Source organism: Prenolepis imparis, unplaced genomic scaffold (assembly GCF_030444845.1).
Source record: "Prenolepis imparis isolate NDT839.2.m4 unplaced genomic scaffold, iyPreImpa1.0 SCAF_9, whole genome shotgun sequence".
NCBI classification, from domain to species: domain Eukaryota; kingdom Metazoa; phylum Arthropoda; class Insecta; order Hymenoptera; family Formicidae; genus Prenolepis; species Prenolepis imparis.
The window spans coordinates 12,651,893-12,675,341 of record NW_028141167.1 but is presented as its reverse complement, the minus strand read 5'-3'; the positions used below and the strand labels follow the sequence as shown (position 1 = coordinate 12,675,341).

Below are 23,449 nucleotides of genomic sequence, written 5' to 3'. Positions count from 1 at the left end.
TCGAATTTTATTAATAATGTAATATGGCGTAGTATATTATTTATTAGATTTTTACTAATAATATATTTATCTGCAAATTTCAAGATTTTCTTTGTTCTAGCATTTTTTTGTTTTAAATCTATTTTACAATATCATATATTGAAAAAGAACTTACAGAATGTAAAAGCTATCTCTTTATTACTTTAAATTTGAGTTCTCCATCGGGCGCGTACATAAAGGTGACCTTGTATTTCAGCGGCTCGTGATGATATTCCAACTTATACGATCTGAGGAGCTGTAAAAATAATATCGTTATAATCATTGCTATTTTAAATTGTTAATACCTGATAAAAATTATTAAGTAATACAATTATTTTTTAATTAAGTAAAATTAAATTTTTAGAACATAATTATAATAAGTTAGTACATAAATGATGAAATTAAAAAGAAATTAAGGAAAGTCAACTTTAAAAAAATTTTTTAAATTTAATTGGAAAAAATTTCTTATAAAATGACGAAATAAAAAATTACACACATTAAACTTATATCAGATGATAGAATGTGTGTGTAATGAAAGTGTTTGAGTTGGAAAACTAGTTTTTAGTATAATATTAATTACCTAACCAGTTAAAATACTGCGCATTTATAAAATAAGAAAACAACATAATAAAATACACGCTTTATACCTTTGTTAGCAGAACTTGCATCTCGAGATCCGCGAATCGTCTGCCCAGGCACATTCGTGCTCCGTAACCGTAAGGCAGCGAGGCGAACGGGTGTAATTTTTCTTTGTCGTCCTTGAGCCATCTTGCAGGCTTGAATGTTTTCGAGTCCGCGATATAATCTTCCATGTTACCGGTGACAAGTGTGGGAAACACAACTTGAACCTAAAATTATACATATACATATGTATATATCACAAAATATCTCCATATCATATTATTTGTAGATACAAAATTATTTAATATAGTTCTATAATTATTTAATATTATAGAGCTTGAATAATTTTATTAAACATTCAAGGACCAAATGTGTTTCTCGAAATTTTATATTTTATAAAGATATTATTATTATGAGGAAAACAATATCAACGGCAAGGCGCTTATTATTTTAAAACAAATGTAGTGGTATATTCTGTAAGAAATTTTCGTTCTATAAGCTCTGTAGCTCTTTCTTTTTTTCGCTCATCGCTCTTTCTTTTCTGCTCTACAGTGCTACATAGCTTATAGAGATACAGCGTTACAGAGCATTTTTACAGAATAAACCCGTAGTTTCGGCTTACGTGTCGTGCATGATAAAGTAGCCTTTACATAAGCGAATATATTAAAAGCGAATATGTTATACACATATATATAGATAAATGCGATAGAGAAAAAAATTAAGAAAAAAAAGTGACATACTCCTTTTGGAATTTTATAGCCACAAATAACAGTGTCGTTCTGCAACGTTCTGCCATTTCCGATAACGGTGGAGTAAACCCTGCAACATTCGCATTTTTACTGGAGAAATATCTTTCTCTTTCTTGTTCCTTTATTATTTTTTAAAACGTAACTAGATTGTTATCGTAGACGCCCGAAAAAATTAATTAAGTCAGTCATTTGACAATTGAATTATTATCAAAGTGTGTTTATTAACGTCATTTAATATTACCTAAACACTTCGCGGATGAAAGCTTTCATATAGACCGCTTGATCCAGGTGGCTCGTTGTAAGAGAAACGGAAGGATCCGGAAGTATCTGCAGAAGCTCCTGATGTATTTTTTCCTGCTCTTCCGGTCTAGTCGCTAATTGATATAATATTGAACACACTGCCATTGATATCTGCAATTTGTCATATATACGCGTGTAATACATATTTCATTTAAATATTTATAATTTATATATCTCTATACATATATTATTCTAATTTATATTCAAAAGAAACATGCTTTATCTATAAACATCTAATCATGTTGTATTTAATTTATAATAATATAATTTGTAATATTTTATAATTTATTAATATATTACATTTTGTAATATTGCGTTATTTACCGTGTCAATGCCGACTAATATCAGATCGAGAGCGAAGATGTAAGCTATCTTAGGATCCGTCTCCTTCGCTAAAATTCGTTCCACCAGTGACAAATCGCTCTCGTCCATGGCTTTCTTATTTTTAAGCCTGACTATCGCGGCGTCGATATACTTCATGCATATTCTAAAACATAATAGAACATACACGTTATCGTTGTCACAAAAATTACCATCATTCGTCGTCTCTTTCGGCGGTAAATCATTGTAAAAGTATACCTGCAAATTAAATTAAATTGCTAGAAATTTTTTTTTTAACGGCAGTGAATTCTTATTTAATTTCAATTATCTTATATAACTTTTTTTATTCTAAGACTCGTGCCGTTAGTGACTTAACAAAGTGCCGAAAAGGGGTGGAAAAGAATTCGCTTTCACATATTTAACTTCTATAAAGGATTTGTCTCGCGGAAAAAAAACGACTTGGACGGAAATGGAAGGAGATCTAACGCAATCGCGTGAAAAACTAATCCGGGAGACTTTAAAGAGATTGAAAATTCTTACGTAATTTTCCAGAATAAATCTCTCTCTACGCCATTCTTCTCTTTTTTATGATTCTTTTTTTTCAATTATTTATTTCATTTTTTAATTATTTTTTATTTTTTAATTATATATAGAGCGCCTTTAATTATTTTTCAAAATTATTATTTTATAACTAATAAATAAAATAATTAAAAATAATAATTAGTTTTTAATTATTTTCTTTATTAATTATTTTTTTTAATTCAAAAATTAATTATTCAATTATAAAATAATTAATTATTTAATTATTTTTAAATTATTTTATCCTTTATATATAGGGATCCTCTTGTGAACTTACTCGACGAAGTAATTCATATTGCGCACATAACGACTCCATAAGGGCGTCGGGAAGTATCTCCAGTATGGAGCCTTAAGTTCGAGCGCGGCCACGTTTCTCAACGCGAACTTGGCAGCATCGATGATCTTTTGCGGTTCAGAATCCGGAGACAATGCGTCGCCTAAACATCCGAGTCTGACGTCGAGTGCCACTCGACCTATACCTGTTTAACAAATGTATAATTCATTGTACGTATCGTGAATGCCATCATGAACGTCATTGCATGTTCAAGAATGCGCTCTCGAGAAACTCAGGCTTTCCCCAGTAAGAGCGAAAGAGAGATTATATTTCTCGGTGATAGACTGGATGCACTCGCTCGTACACGCGGAACATTAGAGATCTAATTCTTTTCTGAGATATGTACATATACATATCTTAGAAACAACTGTAAAGGTGAAAATACACGGTATATTAACATATCGTGCGTAAATAAAAATAATTGCATAAGATAAAAAAAATGCAGCGCGTGAATAAAAAATATGTCATTCTAATTTTACATATATAATTTGAAGTATCATTATAGTGCGGAACGTCTTATGCAAGATTTGAAAAAAGAACACACATTGTGAGCAATCAATACTTCACATAAGATAAGGATGACTAACATTCGAGGGCCCATTTATGTATCTCGTTGTCGAAGTCACCGGGCACTTCGCCGTCGTCCCCTTGAATCTTCTCGATTCTGCAACGCATCGGAGATTCGCATATAAAAATCATCATTTATAGTCGCCAATAAATGTATCGGTTTCACTTCCCACTCTCTCACCTCTTTATGAAATCCCCCGTGACTATTTCGATCGGTGTTATATATTTTCTTATGGTCTGCGGTTGGAGAACGGGTTTCTGGATGCGCGAACGAAATTCCTTCCATTGTTCACCGTGTCTAATGAAAGAAGTAAATTAACGTGAGATGAGGTCAAAATAAATAGACAGAGAAAAGGCAAATAAAAACATTCCATCGATATATCATTCATTAACACTTAAAAAAAAATGAGGACAAGGTCCATTTCGAAAGTCGAAAGTGCGACCATATATCAAGATTCGGCATCTAGTATACATAACAAGTATATACAGGATGATTCAGAACGAGTATAACAAACTTTGACAGATTGTTTGAGGTCATTCTGAATAAAAAAAATGTCAATAAACATATATAGGTCCTATTTTTAAATACTTTCGTAGTTGCAGAAATTTTACTGCTATTGTATAAATTAAATCACATAAATAATAAAATAGCTTAGTAGAAGAAGTGACCTTCATTGAGAAATCAAAACAAAATAAGAGAATCATTTATTCATCATTAATTTTACAGTTTTATAATAAATGCTCAACACGAATGCAAATTAGGAATCGAGATTCCTTGATTCCTCGATTCATAGTGTGCATTTTCAAGCTTAGAAAGCATAAAGATCACTTCTTACCAAGCACGTGATTTTACTATAAAAGCAGCAAAATGTTAGTATTGAAATATAAGACTTGATTCTAATTTTCAAACAAAAGAAAAATAAGTTTCGCTTCTATATAAATAAATATATATATTAATAAATAATATATATACTATTTTTTTATCTAATATTACAAAATTTATTATATTTATTTCTAAAAAGTAATTTTATTAGCGTGATTATGTTATTAGATTGTTTCAAGACTTTAATTACTTTTCTATATATATATATAGTCTAATGTCTTAATAAATAAATAAAAAATAAATAAAAAAATGTGTCTCATTCTCTTTTCAAGCAATTTGATAGTTTGCCGATTCCCTTCACGTTTTCAATTATCCTCTTTCATTTTTATTTTTAGAATTTCGAGAATGAAAACTCATCGAGACGAACGAAATTATTCGCTCGTCATTGTTATTCTACTCACACTCCAACAACGCCGGGCAGCTCGCCGAAGAAGTCGTTGCGCACGACACTCTTATAGCGCACCAGACAGGGCATGGAAGGTCTGAAAGGCGTTGGACCCTCTTGTCGGTACACTTTCTCGATTTCGTCGGCGTCGTAAACGAAGAGCAAATCGGGACGACCAATCAAACCGCTCAATCGTACGATCTTGCCATACTCGTCGTAGAACATCTGCGAGATCTTTGCGACGTCCGAGATCTGGTACTGGCCGATCAGAGGCAGCATCCGCCAAGCGTTGCCCAGGATGGGTATCGGTCGCGGGCCTGGCACCTCGTCGTACGATTTGACATGCGACGAAGTGATCGTCGTCTGGGACGACGTATGAGGACATTCGGATGCGATGGTGCCGCTGCATAAATTTCTTCGATGAAGGATCCTCTGATGTGATGATGATAGACTGCATCGCGTCTCCGAGATTCGTAAAGGTGGTCTTATTCTGGAAAATCGATCGCTCGTCAATATCCTTCTTCCCAAAAAGTACGATCTTTCACAATTTTTCACAATTTATAATCGTGTAATGATTACCCAGATAGAACATAAAACTCATAATGACGCTATCATGATTATTCATCACTTAAAAGTTATCTGGACAAAAATAATTCAAAAATTATTTAAAGATGATAAAAGATAGATAATCGCATAGATTTAAAGCCCCTTAATTATAAGATAATCGCATTATATAACTTTCATAAAATGTATGTTGCCTGAATATTGTTTGAATATGTGTGAACAATAGAATAAACAAGTAATTATATTGTAATATATAAAAAATTTTTTCCAAAATCACTTTTAAGTGACATTATCATGATGTCATTATGAGTTTTATGTTCTATCTGGGTATCATCTCGTAAATTTAAAAAAAAATTACTATTATAACTATACTGAAATATATTGAAAAAAAAATATTTATATATTTTACAATTAAGATTTAATATTTTTTAATTTATATGCGCATTTAAAAGGGATATTTGAATATCTTGTATAATGCGAGAATTGAAAAAAAATATTTAGCGCGATTAACTAATTGTATACTTTGCATAATTCAAATTAGTATAAACTAATATCGATGAATACTTTCTCTCGATTAAATATATTCTAGTAGTCTTGTACACAATTTTGAAATTTATTTCGATAACGAAATATACCAGTTTTGCATACATTGCAGTCTAAATTATTTTTTATTTTATTTTGTTTTCTTTTTTTATATTTTTTGATAGTTTAGATTTTTCTTTGTGCGAAGGCTATTATCTTCAACTTTTTTTTCTACTTCTTTTCTGTTTTTCCTTTTTTTTTATAGTCTATTTCCGTATAATTTAGAGATTTTTTTTTCTCTTTTTCTTTTTTCTCACCTTTCTTATCTTTTGTTAATTGTTAATTGTACTTTTGAATTTTTATTAATTATATTACTCAATTCTTTCTGTGAAAAAAGAACGTAGAGATCAATTTATTTTAAATACATTGACAGGAATGAGATTTGACTGGATTGAAAATATCAATCAATATCTAAAGATTAAAAAAACACACATTAGGAACATAAATAAATATTGTATAAGAATTAAACAATGCAAAAAGGGATTTCTTTGTTAGTTCATCAAACAAAATCTTACTCTACACTGTTATTATGAATTATTTCTCAATAGTTTAAATGGGGAAATTTAAAATTTTAAACTGAATTTAGAATTATCTATTGGTCGTGTTAAAGTGTCAGACGCGTGTAACTATTGTCTGGCGTGAAACATAATTAACGTTAGAAAATTGCTGTGGAAAGTCGCTCTTCCGCGAAAGGCATTTCTCTCCCGCGCATTGAAGTCACTTATTCGCTCGAGGAAGGAAAGTCTTTTTTTATTTCAGTATCAATATTTTCTACAAAATTCTATATTACGTTTTAATTATTAAAAAATCTGTCGCAATTATGAGCGCAATCAACCCCCGTATTTTAATTGATTTTAATTGATAAGCGCACCTGATAACGCGGAAAGGTAACATCGTAGTGGTCCGCTTTTTCTCCGAAGACGGAAATGCAATTTGAAGTGGAAATTTCGTTCTTTCACACACAACGATGCGTTTTCACACTCACATACACGCTTATCCAGGGTGATAATAAACAAAGAGGGATTGTCAATGTTAAGGCGCGCCTCGTGGATGCACCGTTACTGAAAACGATGCGTGCTCCAAGACACGAAGAAGGTCGCTAGACGCGATCTGCGATGCGAATATCCCCTCCCATTGATGAAATTGTCTCCTTCCTCCATAAACTGACCCAAATTTTAAATAAAACTGGTTTAACACGCGATCTCTTTTAGTACCTTTTCATTTGTAACCCCTTTTTCATTGAAAAAATAAGCTTATTGTTAAAGATTAAGAAGGAAAAGTCTTATCATCCCCCTTCAAAATAATGTTCATCATATAGATTCCTGGTAAAAAATTTTTTATACAAAACTATATATGAAATATATATATATATATAATTAGTTATAATTATATATATAATTAGATATAATTAGATATTTTTCTTTAAGTATATTTAAATTTACAATTTAACTGTGGACTTCTCATGATTGATCTTATGATAAATTTGTCAAAATCTATCAGTCGACTTAAAAATAATTAATAATTATTTTATAATTAATATATTGCAAAGTAATACAATATACATATATATATATACACTAGAGCACAGGAGAAGAAATGTACTATAACAAAAAAATCATATGCATATTTAATAAGTAATACTTGGATACAAGATAATAAGTAGCATTCATCAAGAATTGTTTGTATTTTATGTTATTTTTATAAGACAAAATGACTTAAAATTAATAAAGTGGTAAAGTAAGTAAATATTTCATTAATTTAAATTTATACTTGTTTGCTTTATTTATGGTACTTATCCTTTCATGCCATCGACATACTCATATCTTGATATTAGATACAATGTCTAATATCAAAAGGTATAAAAGTGTATGTCGATGGCATGAAAAAATAAGTACCAGAGAAAAAAACAAACAAGTACAGATTAATAAGATACTTTTATTTATTGCCATTTTATTAATTTTAAGTCACTTTGTCTTATGAAAATAACGTAGAAACAATTCTTAATAAACTATTATACTTATCTTGTATCTATATAAGTATTACTTATACTTAACATATAGTACATTTTTTCCCCTACGTTATTATGGTATATTATATGTATTGTATATTATTTTGCGCAATTTTAATTATAAAACAATTACCAACTCTTTTTCAGTCAACTGATAACGAATAGATTGACAAATTTGTCATAAGATCAATCATGAGAAGTCTGCATATAGTTTTAATTGCAAATTTAAATAACATACTTAAAGAAAAATATAATATTAAATCTCATTATATATAAATATAATTAAATATATATATGGACACACACACACACATATTTCATAAATATAATATTGTATAAAAAATATTTATTATAAAAACAAGTAATACGCAGTAATATATAATAAGAAATTCAATTTATTAATTATATATTTTGCGTGCTGGCAAACATATAGTTCTATATATTTATATATATATGAAATGTAGAAAATAAAATATAAACACAATACATTTCAAGCTTCTCATTAAAAAAAATCTTGAAATGATTTTTAAGCAAACATATATATTATATATATAATGTCATATCTATATATATTATAATCGATAGGACAATACATACTTTTATTTTATTATACGTACCATATTTAGGATCGTATATACACTCCACGGATTAACGTAGGATTGACTCCGAAGAATTAACGGTATTGAGGTGAGTAGAATGAAAAATGATCACAGGTCACAGGGATCACAGAGTTGCCGTGGTAACACTGGTGCCGAAGCGAGTGAATACAGTCCTGTATATTGTCAGTCAGTATTGCCAGTTGCATTTTGCATTGCGCGCGTCTTCGCGTCGAGTAATTGGTAGACACGAAAATTTACCTAGGGCTGTCGGTCTTTAATAGTATCTCGTCAGTGGCTAAAGCCATTTGAAATGCTGTTTTATCGAAATATTTTTTTATTTCGAAATGGCATCTAAGAAATTTTAGCGTGTTTTCTCGCCTCTGACGTCACGATTTCGACATGGTCGGCAAGGAGCCAGGAGCCTTAAGAATACATAAAAGTGATATAGAAATGTTCATCGACCAAACGTTATTTCGAAACGTGAGAAATACATTAGGTGTAAGGGTTCCAAAGTGAAACATTATCGTAATAAATTTTCAAGCAGGAATATAATTATTATTCGTCCATTATTATGTCTCGGTAATGATATTGATCACTATTTTCTTATTTAATAGAACAATTGTAATATAACGTAAATGAGAGATGTGAAAATGTATATACATATTTGAATATGTTATACGGATTCGATTCTGGACGCCGTTTCTGTGTCTCATACTAAAAATGCTTCAAATACAGCGTTCGCGCGTTGGGTGCACTATACATGAGATTAACTGGCTCTTCTCTGGACTGTTGCAAGTATCTCGAACCATTATTCAACAGAAAGCTCAGGATGCAGAACAAGCAGGGTATATTCGAGATCGTACATATGGACGAATTCATCGACAGTCTTCTCAGGGAAAAAAGATCTTGCGATGTTATCTTACCCAGGATAAAAGAGATATGTTTTAGAAGAGAATAATGAGCTGGGTACAGTATTTAAATATTTCTTACTAAAGGGATATAATATGATTATATCCCTTTACACCTAATGTATTTCTCACGTTTCGAAATAACGTTTGGTCGATGAACATTTCTATATCACTTTTATTTATTCTTAATAAATATACAAAAGAAGAAAATACCTGCTAATATTTAAAATGTGTAAAAGGCGAGTTCAGAATGAATAATCTCTCTTCCTCCTTCTTAATCCACTTTTTAATAACTTACTCACTGTCTCGATAGCGTCTGGTTTTGTCACTAGAGGCTCAAACGTTACATATAAATTCGAAACCAGAAGCAACCTAGAGAGAAACGAAAGAGATGTACTCTTTATATCTCTTATAATCAAACAAAAAATCTTGCAATTAAATTGCAGGTAATTTTTGTTTCTCACCCATGCTAGCATCGTTAATGGATAAGGATATCCAGCTGTTGAAATATAAGTTTTAAGGGTCGACTAGGGGAATGCAATCTATGATGCAAACACTGATAAAGCCCCAATAATCTGAAAGAAAATTTTATTTCATTGCAAGAGTTGCAAATTTGATGTATATACAAATCTTTTATTAAACAAGTTTGCAATCTTACCGTTCTATTTCTTCACCTGTTGTGTAAGGCGCTTGATGTCCAGGACTCCAAAATTGCGCTGTACTTTTGCACTTGTACAAAACATGCCGCATCTCCGGTAATCCGATGTCGGCAGTTGTTATCGTTGGTTTGTTCATCGACTCGTTTATCGCTTCTAAGCAATTCGTCCGCCGCAATTTCTCTACGATTTTCTATCACAGGAGGAATTTAAATAAACTTTTAATTAATTTCGATTTACGATTATTCTTACTTGCTTGGCGTCCGACAGTACAAAAAATACATCCCTATCAATGGTGAGTAATAACAAACACACCTGACAGTCTTCCGACTAGCAGATAAGAAACATGACCGTGCATGCATCCATTGGAATCGAATTTCGGAAGGCATATCGGCGTCCAGCTTTCCGCAGTTTTGAGCGATTCGGAACTGTCTACCAGATTTTGTATTATGTGCAAATCCATCGGATGTAGAAAAAATTTGTTCATTCTGACTAATGTTGCCGATTGATTGTTAGCTAGAAGTATTGCGAATACTAAATTCTGAAAAATATGTTTATCACATTAACAGCATAATGTTTATATTAATTTCATAAATGAATAAATATCCTTCTAATCTATGCTTTTCATACCTTGATTTTAGCACACGTTTGAATGATGGTCTGCGTAATGGAACTTCTCATTGAAGGAAGTAGGGGCAAACATTTAATGGCCCCTAGAAAGAAAGCTGGCTCTATCCATAAAGTTCAATAAATGATCTATCAGTCTTTCACTGCCAGTTAGTAATCTTCGTAGATCAAAGTTTCTTCTTTGATCATATACTCTATTCTACTGAGACTGTGTCAACACAGAGATTATCTGATTATATACATATCTACAATAAATAAATATGTACGCATAAATATGAGATGTAATATATTTTTATCAAGACTATACAGACTTCAAATAATACATACGTTAACTGTAAAGTGAGCTGAGGTACACTTTCCAAGGTCTTGGACACCGCCACTAAAATCAATGGACCCTTTACAACGAAAACAAAGTTTGTGTCACCCGCATGTACCGATCTAATCATATCGCTCGCTGCCCGCTTGAACAAACGACACTAGAGCCTGCATAACTCCCATAACTGAGACTAGTTTGTCCTCTGAACCATACCTGGAGTATATCGGCTTTCCCGCCTGGCTCAAGATAAAAATATGCTTCTTTTGCGCCAGCCACGTTTTGCAACGCAACGGGTCTCCGTCTAGGCTACTCTGACCCAAACGATGTGCGACGTCATCCTAAAATATAGTAAAATATAATAAATCTATATATTATTTATCATTTAAACAAAATTTGAAACAAAATAATATACATATATGACATACGACCAACAAAGAGAGAAAAAGAGAGAGAGAGAGAGAGAGAGAGAGAGAGAGAGAGAGAGAGAGAGAGAGAGAGAGAGAGAGAGAGAGAGAGAGAGAGAGAGAGAGAGAGAGAGAGAGATTACGAACTAACCATCTCGCCATCGTCGAGGGAGAGGGTCTTCTCCGATCTCGTTCTCTTTCTCTCTCCCTCTCTCTATCTCTGTCATCTCTTCTGTGACAATCCCTGTCTCTATCTTTATCTTTGTGCAACGACGAGTGAGATTTCGACGATTGTTGCGTTTACGTTCCCTTCTATCTCTTTCTATCTCTTTCTCTGCTTTTCTTTTTCAGATTTCTTTTCTGATCGAGTATACCTCTTGTCCCTGTCCCTGTGACGATCTCTTTCCCGTTCATGATCGTCCGGTCTCTTGCGAGGTGATTCCTTAACCGGTGGAATTTCTTCTTCCTCTGATGATTCGATACCGTCATCCATATCGTCCTCTAATGCTGATATCTTCGCCTCTGTTCAACATAAATTTGATTACATAAAGAGAGGTATGACTAAATCATATTATATCCCTTTAGTAAGAAATATTTAAATACTGTACCCAGCTCGTTATTCTCTTCTAAAACATAGCTCTTTTATCCTGGGTAAGATAACATCGCAACATCTTTCTTCCCTGAGAAGACTGTCGATGAATTCGTCCATATGTACGATCTCGAATATACCCCACTTGTTCTGCATCCTGAGCTTTCTGTTATCGTTGAATAATGGTTCGAGATACTTGTAACAGTCCAGAGAAGAGCCAGTTAATCTCAGGTACAGTGCACCCAACGCGCGAACGTATTTATACTCTTCGTTCTTTATAAACTCGACTATGATGTCTTTCTCAGGCTGTATTTGAAGCATTTTTAGTATGAGACACAGAAACGGCGTGGGCTTCACATTGCCACCGTACACTCCTCCTACAAACCTCAACTTCATCGCCTTATCAAGCAGCAATTTCGCTGTCAGGGCGAAACATTCTTCCTTCCAGTATTTAGAGTCGTATATCCGAGATCTAATGATCCTTTCCACCAAATATTGCGGATTCGTTCCCCGAATAGATTTTAGCATCTTTCACGGTGCGGTTCGCGATTTTCAAATTTTCCTGCGTAACTTCGGTAAGAGGTCACCAGAGGGCGCCGGGAAGCGGCTATTCCCCGAAGAGCCGCTTCCCGGCGCCCACTGGTGACCTGAGAAAGACATCATAGGCCGGTATTCATAGTCCGTTCTTATATTTAAGATCGTCTTAAGGGGATCCTAGTCGGATGGTCGAACTCCGACAGGTTAGCACCACACATATCCAAACATATACACGTATACACATATACACACGATAGGTTAGCACCACACATATCCAACATATGCACGTATGCACACATATGCGTGAAAATGTTTTTAATATTTAACTTTTTTATTAGACTTGCAATCTCACTTTTTATTGTTTACTAATATTTCTTCATGTTAACCCTATCGCGTATACTATATTTTATGCACAGATAAACTGCAGAACTATTTTTATTAAATAAGTATTATTACGAGCTGACATGAAAGAAGCCGATAACAAAACTGTAATTTTTGATTTTTATATGATTTATATATGGAATTATAGCTAACGCGGTCCGTTTTTATAAGTACTTTAATCGTGGAAAAGGATTTATTGATCTGTATAGTCAATAAAAAGATATCCCAAAATAATAAAGTTGGTTCTGCCGTACCGACAGAACTAACTTTAGGATCCGACTAGGATCCCCTTAAGACCTCGTTTAACCAATCAAATGCTCGCATAGCATCTCTTGATTTGTTGAACAAGATCTTAAGACGATCTTAAATATAAGAACGGACTATGAATACCGGCCATAATCGATTTTATAAAGAACGAAGAGTTTAAATACGTTCGCGCGTTGGGTGCACTGTACATGAGATTAACTGGCTCTTCTCTGGACTGTTGCAAGTATCTCGAACCATATTATTCAACGATAACAGAAAGCTCAGGATGCAGAACAAGCAGGGTATATTTGAGGTCGTACATATGGACGAATTCATCGACAGTCTTCTCAGGGAAGAAAGATGTTATCTTACCTCGATTTGTGAAGGGTAAACTGGGTAAACTGTTCTTATTTGTTATCCTCCGTTCAGGTCAAACCGGTCGGTAATGTCATCATCCTCCAATTACCTCCGGGCCCACCGAGCCCACTTGGTACTTGGTAGTCGAGTAGTAGAAGACAGAAGATGCTGGACGATGTATCCCGCTGCATCGGACTTTCCTTACGTCCTGTGGGAACGTGAGGATATTAATTCAATTTTATACAGACCGATCAACTCGACTCAACGAATAAAGGTACGGTGCTACAATGGGACGTATTTTTTTACGTGTAATACGTGAGAAAAATGTGAGGGTTAAGTTCGATTGTGAGTAGGCGTAGTGCTGATTTATGATAAGAATCTTCCTTTCTCCAAGAGAGGACGATAAAATAACTGAAATATTAGATTGTTAGTTTCAGTAATTTTTTTTCTCGAATAAATCGTTTTTTTCGAAATTTTTTATATTTTTTTCCATATATGCGAACAGAAATTAATACATTTGTCTTTTTGCGCTATTATATGTACAGTATTATTGTATATAATTATTAATGATAGGAAGAATTACTCTCCTTTAACAATACCGATAAAATAAAATTGCCAAAATCCATGTTTTTCTTCCAAATTTTTGCTTATCTCATCAGTATCACATTATGTTTGTTTAATATTATATGTAATATAAATTAATTACAGTACACATGCTTCAACGCTTCATCGAGTTACATTTTACTGGGCTCAACCAGTGGCAGTATTTACGTATTCTCCAGAGAACCATGTTCATTTTTGTATATAATGCCCTTATCGGTAAATAACAATTTTATTCTACTTATTTATTAAACCAGATATATTTTTTCCTCAATATACACATATAGTAATTATAATTAAATGTCAATTATTAAAATAAGATTTTTTGGTGGTAAATGTATCATTGCACTGCGTAATAATTAAATAGTAATTAAATATTGTATCAATAATTAATTCTTGTTCATTTGTTAGGAGGGTTTAATTTCACGTATAGCGATATCACCTGACGAGAAGAATGTAGCATTAGCAACAGCTCGTGGCACTGTCAGTGTAGTCTCTTTGAAATCTACTCCTCAACTGATAGCTGCATCTATGGGACATTTATACGAGCAAATCACTTGTCTCTGTTGGAATAATAATAGCACCGATATATATATAGGAGATGCAGCTGGCAAAGTTTCTGCCATAGTATTATCTATATTTGCGGTAAGTTTTCATAATAAATCAAGTAAAATAGCTTAATATTTATCAAAAATATTACTGAAAAAAGTTAATATTTTACAGTATAAATACATAATTTAATATAATATAAAGTATATGCAAGGCATGCGACATAATATATATTTACAATATGATATAACTTGTATTATTGTCATAATATATTTAATTATATATGTAGAGTATATTTGCATTTATACATTAATATCAATTAATGCATTATACATTTTTTTCTCTTTTATAATTTTCAGGTCAAGGGAATATTTCAAACTCCGATCTGGATATTGATGAACTTGGATTCTAGCATCGTGCAGTTGGACTTTTTCTCGCCTCTACTCCTAGTCTCTACGTTATCGCGCTGTTACATTTGTGAAACGGTGCAAGAGCAGTATAAACATATAGGCAACAAGCCGCGGAGTGGCGAGTTCGGCGCGTGCTTTTACAAGGTGCACGAGAACACCGCCTTGAACCTGCAGAAGGAGGAGAGGAACATCAATAATGTGACGCATAACGCGTTCAACTTGATCTCCGATAACGATAGCAACATCCCTGGCGAGAAGAATCACGCGAAGATCTTTTGTGCTCGACCCGGCTCGAGATTGTGGGAAGTATCGGCCGACGGAACCGTCGTGAACACGCATCAGTTCAAGGAGGCTCTGGCCATTCCTCCGATAACGGTATTTCGATCAAGCTTTCTAGACTTTAGTCACAAGGAGGAAACGGAGCGCAGATGGCCGTCACAGTCCATCAACTTTTCGCATTTGTTCGTGATCGCGCGCAGATATCTATTTTCCTACACGAACAGCGGCATGTACATTATCGATCCCATCAACGAGAGCGTATTACTGTGGAACAACGAGTACACAAACATCGCCATGGCTGCGGTCGTGGACGATCGTATCTACCTGATGACCCGTGATAGCGAGTTTCGTTGTCTAGCATTATCGTCCCTCGACAACCTGATACTGCGATTGTATCGTCACGAACGGTATGGCGAGTGTGTAGACGTGTGCTATGTATACAGGTCGCAATTATCCAGCGTTACCGATATTAAGAAGATCGTCGAGATGTTTGAAATGGAAGAAGATATGGCGCGGGTGTCGCAAGATGAGAAAGCGGTGCTGCGGCCGTTGATAACGCTTCTGCAAGCCGGTAGTAATAATAGACCAGCTAAACTGGATTCCGGAATCGTGATCGTGCATTCTGAGAACGACGGATTCATGAAGAGAAGAACGTACGGCTACGAAACAATATCCACGTTGCAGTCTCCCGAAACTTCCAACGAAGATTCGTCCGAAATGCAAATAATGTCCGGGAAGGATCGAAGCGAAAATCTTACACGAGAAGATAAAACGCTTGAAACGACTTCAGCGAACGTACTCAATTTAGACGAAGAAGCATTGGGCAACGTGAAAGAGGATAATCGCGAAAAGCTCGGCGATTCGCAACAAAATGTAATGCACAGAGTACAATCCGACTTGCAGCTGATCTACGATCTGGCGAACAGCGTCAGACCCAGCATGTCGGAGAAAGAAATCGAGGAGATTATTTCAGAGACGGACAAGCTGATGAAAACTATTAAGGAATCCTACAAAAGCTCGCCTAAACTTCAGAGTTTCATTTACGAAATTACTCGCGCCGCCGAATTACACTATTACAATACGTTCTTGGAAAACGCTTCCGTGCAAGTGCTCCACTCCGTCAGCAGCGACTTAATCGTGCGACAATTCGCGCGAGCCTTCATTCAGATCAATTCGCCGTCTTACGCCAGATGCTGCTGTGGTTATCCCTATCCGATGGATAAGCCGGTGGAGCCGAAATTCCTGGCGATCGGCGAGTCCTTGATCAAGAGATACGCGGACGCCGATCTGCCGAAAGAATGTAACAATATCTGCGACCAGGTACCCTACATGTGGCGGATATACCTGGCCATCTGTATCGAGAGACGTAATACGCTAGACAACTTATTGAGACAGTGCCTTCAGACAAGGGACAAGGTCGTGTTGTCGTACCTTTTGCCAGCATTGAACGAGCAACAGTGGAATTGCGTTGACACGTGCCTGAGCGAGATCGAGGAAGGCACTTGCCTGTTTTGCGCGATGCCTCTCGCCAAGAAACCCGATTACAACGTGTTAATAGATTGGAGCGGCATCGCCGGGGAGATTATGAAGAGAGAGGGACCGGACGAGGCCACGGCGTTTCTGATTAAGCTGGAGAACATGATGCCGGATGTTAATTTCGACAGAAGGTATTGGGAAATCTTCAAATATTGAGAAACACTGTACATTTGTCTACATTATCTGAAAGGAGTGATATTAGTGATCCGAGCATGACAATAGTGTGTATATGTCAACAAGAGTTTTATTAATAGAAAAGAGTAACAAACACATTTTGCGTATCATATATGTGAAAAATGATTTTGAGATTTTATTGTTATCGATGACTGTTAATTTGTGTGCCATTTTTAATGATCTCCAGATGAATATATATATTTTTTTATTATTAATAGAACTCTTGCTTGTCATTAACAATATTTGATAGTGATTATTAAATTTTTATCTGTAAAACAATATAGAATTCAATAATATGTACAATTTCACAGAGTGTTCTTGATCTTGAATTGTAATTTTTTTAAACAGTGTGAATATTATACAATATATGGATAAATAAAAAAATTAATTAACTTCAAAAATAGATTTTACATATATAAAGCGAATAAAATATATTCAAATCGTTTTTAACATTGCTTTAATTATTTAATTGGAATAATATGCCTTTGATCAAAAACACTCTACACATGTTAAAAAGAATTTAATTAATTTTAGCTAAACGTAACAGCTAAATACTGATATTATCATTTGACTTTTTATTACAGTATATTCCAATCTATCGTATTTACAAAAATGCTGCATCGCCGTGGTCCGAAGAAGTCGATCGATTTCAGTAAAACTAATCAATTATCGGAATTCGGTACAATGTGCTCGTCACAGGTAAATCTCATAGCTCTATTTCTATCATAAAAACAATCTAGACAAAGGATGAAAATCTAAAAAAACATCAAGAATTATCTCGAAATTTAAACATCTTTTGTATATCTATATATACAGAGTGAATCACATAATTCGATCATCCTGATTGCATCTCCTTAAAAACTTTAAAGAAACTACCTATTAGTAGTTTCTATAAAGTTTTTAAGAAGATTAATAGCAATTAACATTAATAGCATTTTCTGAAAATGTGGCTAATTCTATAGATGATTCTGTTTAATTAAATAATTCAGCAATAAATAAATTATAACGGTGAAAGTTATGTGATACACTTTGTATTCTTAAGCAGCTTAAGGAACTCACGAGAGAATGCGATAATATAAATAATAATAAATTTTTCATTGCCAACAGGTGCGCGACCAGCTGGCGAAATCGCTCGAGAAAGATCTAAGGCGACCGATAAATGAAAATGTGTTCGGGACGGGCGCTCATCATTGGGGTATGCATCATCAGGCTACTAAATCATCGACGTGCCCGTGTTGCACGTTATCTTTACAGACGCCGATTTTGCTAGGTGATAGTGGAATCGCGATCTTCCATTGCGGTCACGCCTATCATGTAAACTGTATGATAGAGAGAAAGCTCACTAGATGTAATCTCCATTAGCAAATATTGTAAATACAAGTCAAATAAAGAAAGAGTTACACACGCATTGTACATTCTCTCTTATATATAAATTTTATTAAATCTCTCTTCATAATATATATATTCTCGAATTTATTATATTTATCGCTTATATAAAGTTCTCTTTCTCTCTCGCAAAGATATATACTTGGATTTATTATCTCAGTACATTCAGTTATCACAGTTGAAAATTGAACAAACGAGTTTTCACAATGAAATTTCTTAAATTAATTGTAAGAACAAAATCGCTATGATACAAATATACTACTATTGTACTCTTCGCATATCTTTCAAAATTACTGGATCTTAATCGTTATCAAAATTTATCTTTTTTTTTTTTTTTCTTTTAAATTGCAATAAGATAATGGCATTAATCACAATTGCAACGATTAAGTATAGCTTCTAGTGTACAGAGAGTTGTCAGATATGTGTATATGTGTACAGTATACAAAATAAAATTTCCTCGCGTGATTCCTGACGCCGCTTATTAAGCTTTTGCGAGAAATTAGGGAAAGGACAGATGTACATCTATATACATTTACATTAATATTACATTATTTGTCTTATCACTTACCTTATTCGCGACGCGCGTTATTGAAAAATATATTATAATTACACGCATATAACGTGTAAATTTCGTATATTCAGCTATTATACATATAAAAAATGTGCAACTAATCTTTGACTTTCTCAATTCTTTGGTTTTGCAAAATATGTTGTTCTTTAGCCAAGCAAAAGCTTAAAATCTTAATCGTTCGATAATTAATTAAATTGATTTTTAATGTAATATTACATATATTATTGTTGCAATATATTTTATATAGCAATAGAGAGAGATTTCATAGCAGTAGATTTTCTTTCCTATAAACTTATAGCAAGATTTCTAAAATAGATTTCAAGATGGACGATTAAACATCGACATATGTATCCTTATATGAAATAAATTTCGTATAAAAATTACAAACCTGGACGACTTTCATTACTATTTCTATAAACATGTCGTGTATCCTAATGCAATAGCACCGGACACATTAGTATTTTTAGATATATATATATATATATATCAAATTATCAACTTTAGAAAAAAAAATTGCTAACAAGATTATTTTTTTGTATATCATCTATATCACAGTTCAAATTGCAATAATATGCATAAATCTTTCCTGTGACTTTCTATCACAGTATGACTAGTATTTCTCTTTTATATAGTCTAACTTCATACATACTTTGTCTATAAAATTATTTTGTATATATACTTATAAAAAAAGCAGTAATAAAACGTTTATATAGCACAGATATAAATATTGATAAAATATTTTTGGCGTATATATATAATATACGTCCTCTCTACTAATTTATATAAGTTTTAGTTGAAGCACAATATATAATCTCAACTTTACGAATTCTTGAGCAAAACATCGATCGAATACGCTGAATCGTTGACACAAATAAATATTTCATCTTCTTTCAAAATGGATATCACAACTTGCGCGATTTGCATATTAAATGCGCGTGCCTATCTTTGCATAGTATCGTGGAGAGAAATAAGAGATGATATAATTAATTACAATAAATCTTCGCAAGATATTAAGACATCTCCACGTTTTTTAAAAATACTTTACAATACAATTTGGAAGCAGAAAGATTCTTTTCAAAATGTTATGTTATAATTCTATGCTTCCATATTTGCATATCTGAGAATAATCGACATCGCGCAATGTTTTAACATTTTTGGTATTTTATATCATCAATTAAATTGACCACTAATTACACCAATTAGATTCTTCGTAAAATAAAGCACTGTGCTTTGAATAATGACGAAAAGAGAAAATGATCAAAGATATGACAAAATGTAGACGTTGACAGATATATCATCGACACATTTTCTCTCGATATAATCATTTTGTTGATAAACAATTTTAACGAGATCGCGATTTATATAAAGAGGAAGCACTCTATAAGATGATCTTAACACGTTGCTCTCTCTGCTATGCAGTTGTTTCAATAATTTCGAAAAATGTATAATTGTCAAATATTATTTTAACAGTTTGTTGTTTTTACGATGATGAAAATGAAAAGATGATAAAATAATGTGCCATTATTTTAAGATTCAAGCAATTACATGCACAGTGGACAACGTGTTAATATAATTTGCAAAATAATCGAGTTACGATTGTACATTAAATCGTTTACAAATAAATATACGTGTCATTTATCTCTTTCTTTTTAAAGAATATCATGAAAGAGACATTAAATGAAAGCGTCTACTTTTTTTTTCACGAAAAAAGTGCACATTCGTGTATCATATTTTGTGTACGCACAAAATAACACGCTTAAAATTAAATATAAACTAAATGTAGAGAGCTGCTTTCTCTGTGTTGCACTTACCCATTACGTCCATATACATACGTCGCCCAGGCAACTTTATTCTCTTTCTCTCTTTCTTTCTCAACTTCTATTACGCAAATAAAATGCTACGTGAAATCAAAGATATGACAAATAATCGCAATCATGACTTATAGTACACGAATCGTCGAAATATTTGCGGTTTCTAGTCTGCGATTTGGTTGAACGTCTCTCTTGAGACATAATATCGTATAATGTGCACTTTATGCAAACAAGTTACTCTAGAGAGTAAAAACTGATAAATATGCATAAGAATAAATTATACGGACGATTGTACTCGTGCGATCGTATACAAAACCACGCACAAAACATCAACAATAGAATTCTAATTATATATATATAATATATATTATATAATATATGTTATTTATAATGTGTTAATATATATATATATTATATAATATATCTTATATAATAAAGCTCTATCAATATTTATATATAATTATATAATTGATTATTACAATACAGACTTGTGTGGAGATTTGTGTGGAACCATTTTATGGCGGCATAATATACAATTCTAATATTGATAAATATTGTGCGGGGTTTCTCGAAAAATACTTGTAAAACATTTATATCACATTTTATAAATTATATAACGCCCCTTTTTGCGGGACAATAACGTAATCGTCAGAATTTGCAATAATACTGCATATGTGAAAGCGGCTTTTCGTATTTATATTAATAAACGCTACACATTTCTCTCTTGTAAATATTTAAATGCACGGAAATTCTATTAAGAAATCATCGCACTTCAAAATCCAATATCAGACTAAAATAACTAGCAGCCGTTTTCGGAGGACTCAGCTAGAAAAATAGCAAGCATTGGCATTTTAATGGCATTTAAATAGAATGTTAAATATTATCGCACATATAATATCACATGTATGAATAGAATTATTATACGATCGCGCTTTGTGTAGCGCAATCAATTTTCAGTTGAAAAATTTACACGGTTCTTATTAAATACGTGTCAAGATATGATGATGCGCAAATAATCACAAATTTTTTTTCGTAAATTCGAGGAAGATTTTACAATGGAATTTCGCAACATTCAAATGATATTGAATGTGCAATTTATCTCGAGCTGTTTCTTAAAATTTCAATTTTGATACGAGTAAATAATTTTTAAAAAAATCTTGAGCTTAAAAATGCATCTAATGCATTATAAAACTTAAGAGTACATTAATTGTATAACGATCAAAAGATTCATTCCTCATGTGTGTGCATCGGATTCTTTGACATAAATAAAATTAAAATGTTGGATGTGTATGTAATTCATGCAGAAATAATCTTAATAAAGGAAAGAACCTTTTTCAAGCGCTTGTGGATGGTAAATTATAACGTTAAGATCGTATTATATCATCTTTAGCCACATATTACTAATTAATAAAGAATTCCAGCAAAGTTCTGACTATCAAGATTACATGATACAGTGATTTACAATTTTTGTAATTTGTAACATAAAAGTCAGGAATACATTTGCATATATGTGACTTTCTACTGTTGAAAACATATTCTTATTTAATATGTATATCTCTTAAAATTTATATTTCTTCCTAAAAAAAAAGACAAATAAAATTTTATCCTTCTGGAAAATTAATATAAAGACTAGTTGAGCATAAAAACTAAAAAGATATTGTTCAAAAAACGTTAATCTCAATTTACATAAATAAAAAAAATCATATGTATCCCTTTATAAATACTTCGGATTAAATTACGCATAAAAGATAAACTTTGTCAAAAATTTTTGTTTCTTCCTCTGCTCTCTTACTTTTCGTAGAATTTACAAGCACTTTGAAATTATTTATTAATTCAACAAAATTTTATTTTAAGCTTAAAGTCTACCTGTAAATTCACAAAAAGATGAAGTATTTAGTATTTCATTCTTAAAAATGGAATGATTATAGCGTTTGAACATAGGAAGAATACTAACAATTTGCATTTCAAAGTCATTTTGCAAAGAATCTTAGTTTTTTCTCTTTCAAAAGATTGATGACTCTGTTATGCAAGATATATTAATGTACTACTAGACAGACTTAACTCAATAAACTTGTGTTTATAGTCAAATTGTTAATTTCACTTATTTATAATAGAGAAATATATGATATATAAATGCATCACGTTCGATATGTCAATATCTTATGTGATACACACATCGCCGCCGATTTACATAATTTTAAGTGAACAATTTGACTATTTCATATATCAAATGATTTTGATTTTCTTAATGCTATTTGCATAGTCTTTAATATCAATGATATAATAATCACTGATATATATTCTTTGAATAGCGCATGAAAATATATGCAATTATAACCAAAGCTTCATGCATTTTTTAACTTAGTCTTACAGCTCACAACACAAAAAGTCAGGAGAGTTTGTTGGTTTTACATAAAAATAATTGCGTTACATATAATGCTTCGTGAGATTGATTTTCAAAATATTCTCTATGAAATTTGTATGAATTTTTAGTATAATCATATATATATATATATATATATATATATATATATATATAAATGTTACATACATTATTATTAATACTGTGAGAGATACATGTTGTAAATTTTTACAAAATATC

General features: G+C 32.5%; 3 protein-coding genes and 1 pseudogene across 5 annotated transcripts; 1 reads left to right on the top strand and 3 right to left on the bottom strand.

The window, feature by feature from the left end:
* Nucleotides 1–160: 160 nt before the first annotated feature.
* On the bottom strand, nt 161–9,440 carry Cyp301a1 (Probable cytochrome P450 301a1, mitochondrial). Of its 2 annotated transcripts, none has more exons than XM_083047233.1 (10): nt 8,529–9,440; nt 4,774–5,247; nt 3,671–3,787; nt 3,510–3,586; nt 2,866–3,067; nt 2,013–2,175; nt 1,630–1,799; nt 1,380–1,458; nt 666–866; nt 161–274 (listed from the first exon to the last, which is right to left on the bottom strand). In XM_083047233.1, the coding sequence occupies exons 2-10, from the start codon at nt 5,034–5,036 to the stop codon at nt 167–169; spliced, it is 1,380 nt and encodes a 459-aa protein (XP_082903359.1). In that variant the 5' UTR covers nt 5,037–5,247; nt 8,529–9,440; the 3' UTR covers nt 161–166. The 2 variants fall into 2 exon arrangements, with proteins under 2 accessions (XP_082903359.1, XP_082903358.1); XM_083047232.1 differs by lacking the exon at nt 8,529–9,440 and adding an exon at nt 6,775–7,191.
* A 135-nt stretch (nt 9,441–9,575) lies between these two features.
* On the bottom strand, nt 9,576–11,914 carry LOC145941017 (vacuolar fusion protein MON1 homolog; annotated as a pseudogene). Its single transcript, XR_014426111.1, has 8 exons — nt 11,796–11,914; nt 11,573–11,633; nt 11,029–11,355; nt 10,705–10,946; nt 10,327–10,615; nt 10,077–10,267; nt 9,883–9,993; nt 9,576–9,790 (listed from the first exon to the last, which is right to left on the bottom strand). The product of XR_014426111.1 is annotated as a vacuolar fusion protein MON1 homolog (transcript).
* Nucleotides 11,801–13,039, bottom strand: LOC145941244 (pre-mRNA-splicing factor 38-like). The gene is made up of 2 exons (XM_083047240.1): nt 12,030–13,039; nt 11,801–11,943 (listed from the first exon to the last, which is right to left on the bottom strand). The coding sequence occupies exon 1, from the start codon at nt 12,536–12,538 to the stop codon at nt 12,038–12,040; it is 501 nt and encodes a 166-aa protein (XP_082903366.1). The 5' UTR covers nt 12,539–13,039; the 3' UTR covers nt 11,801–11,943; nt 12,030–12,037.
* A 211-nt stretch (nt 13,040–13,250) lies between these two features.
* Nucleotides 13,251–18,483, top strand: Pink (WD40 repeat domain-containing protein pink). The gene is made up of 7 exons (XM_083047218.1): nt 13,251–13,487; nt 13,604–13,805; nt 14,240–14,350; nt 14,543–14,776; nt 15,040–17,036; nt 17,664–17,778; nt 18,187–18,483. The coding sequence occupies exons 1-7, from the start codon at nt 13,384–13,386 to the stop codon at nt 18,439–18,441; spliced, it is 3,018 nt and encodes a 1,005-aa protein (XP_082903344.1). The 5' UTR covers nt 13,251–13,383; the 3' UTR covers nt 18,442–18,483.
* The last annotated feature ends 4,966 nt before the right edge of the window (nt 18,484–23,449 follow it).

Coding starts and splice junctions, on each gene's coding strand:
- Pink (XM_083047218.1), top strand. CDS start 13,384: ATGAGATTAACTGGCTCTTCTCTGGACTGTTGCAAGTATCTCGAACCA. Junction 13,488..13,603: donor ACAAGCAGGGTATATTTGAG/GTCGTACATATG, acceptor TCCTCCGTTCAG/GTCAAACCGGTCGGTAATGT. Junction 14,777..15,039: donor TAGTATTATCTATATTTGCG/GTAAGTTTTCAT, acceptor TATAATTTTCAG/GTCAAGGGAATATTTCAAAC.
- LOC145941244 (XM_083047240.1), bottom strand. CDS start 12,538: ATGCTAAAATCTATTCGGGGAACGAATCCGCAATATTTGGTGGAAAGG.
- Cyp301a1 (XM_083047232.1), bottom strand. CDS start 6,797: ATGTTACCTTTCCGCGTTATCAG. Junction 3,587..3,670: donor ACGGGGGATTTCATAAAGAG/GTGAGAGAGTGG, acceptor GATGCGTTGCAG/AATCGAGAAGATTCAAGGGG. Junction 1,459..1,629: donor TTCATCCGCGAAGTGTTTAG/GTAATATTAAAT, acceptor CGAATGTTGCAG/GGTTTACTCCACCGTTATCG.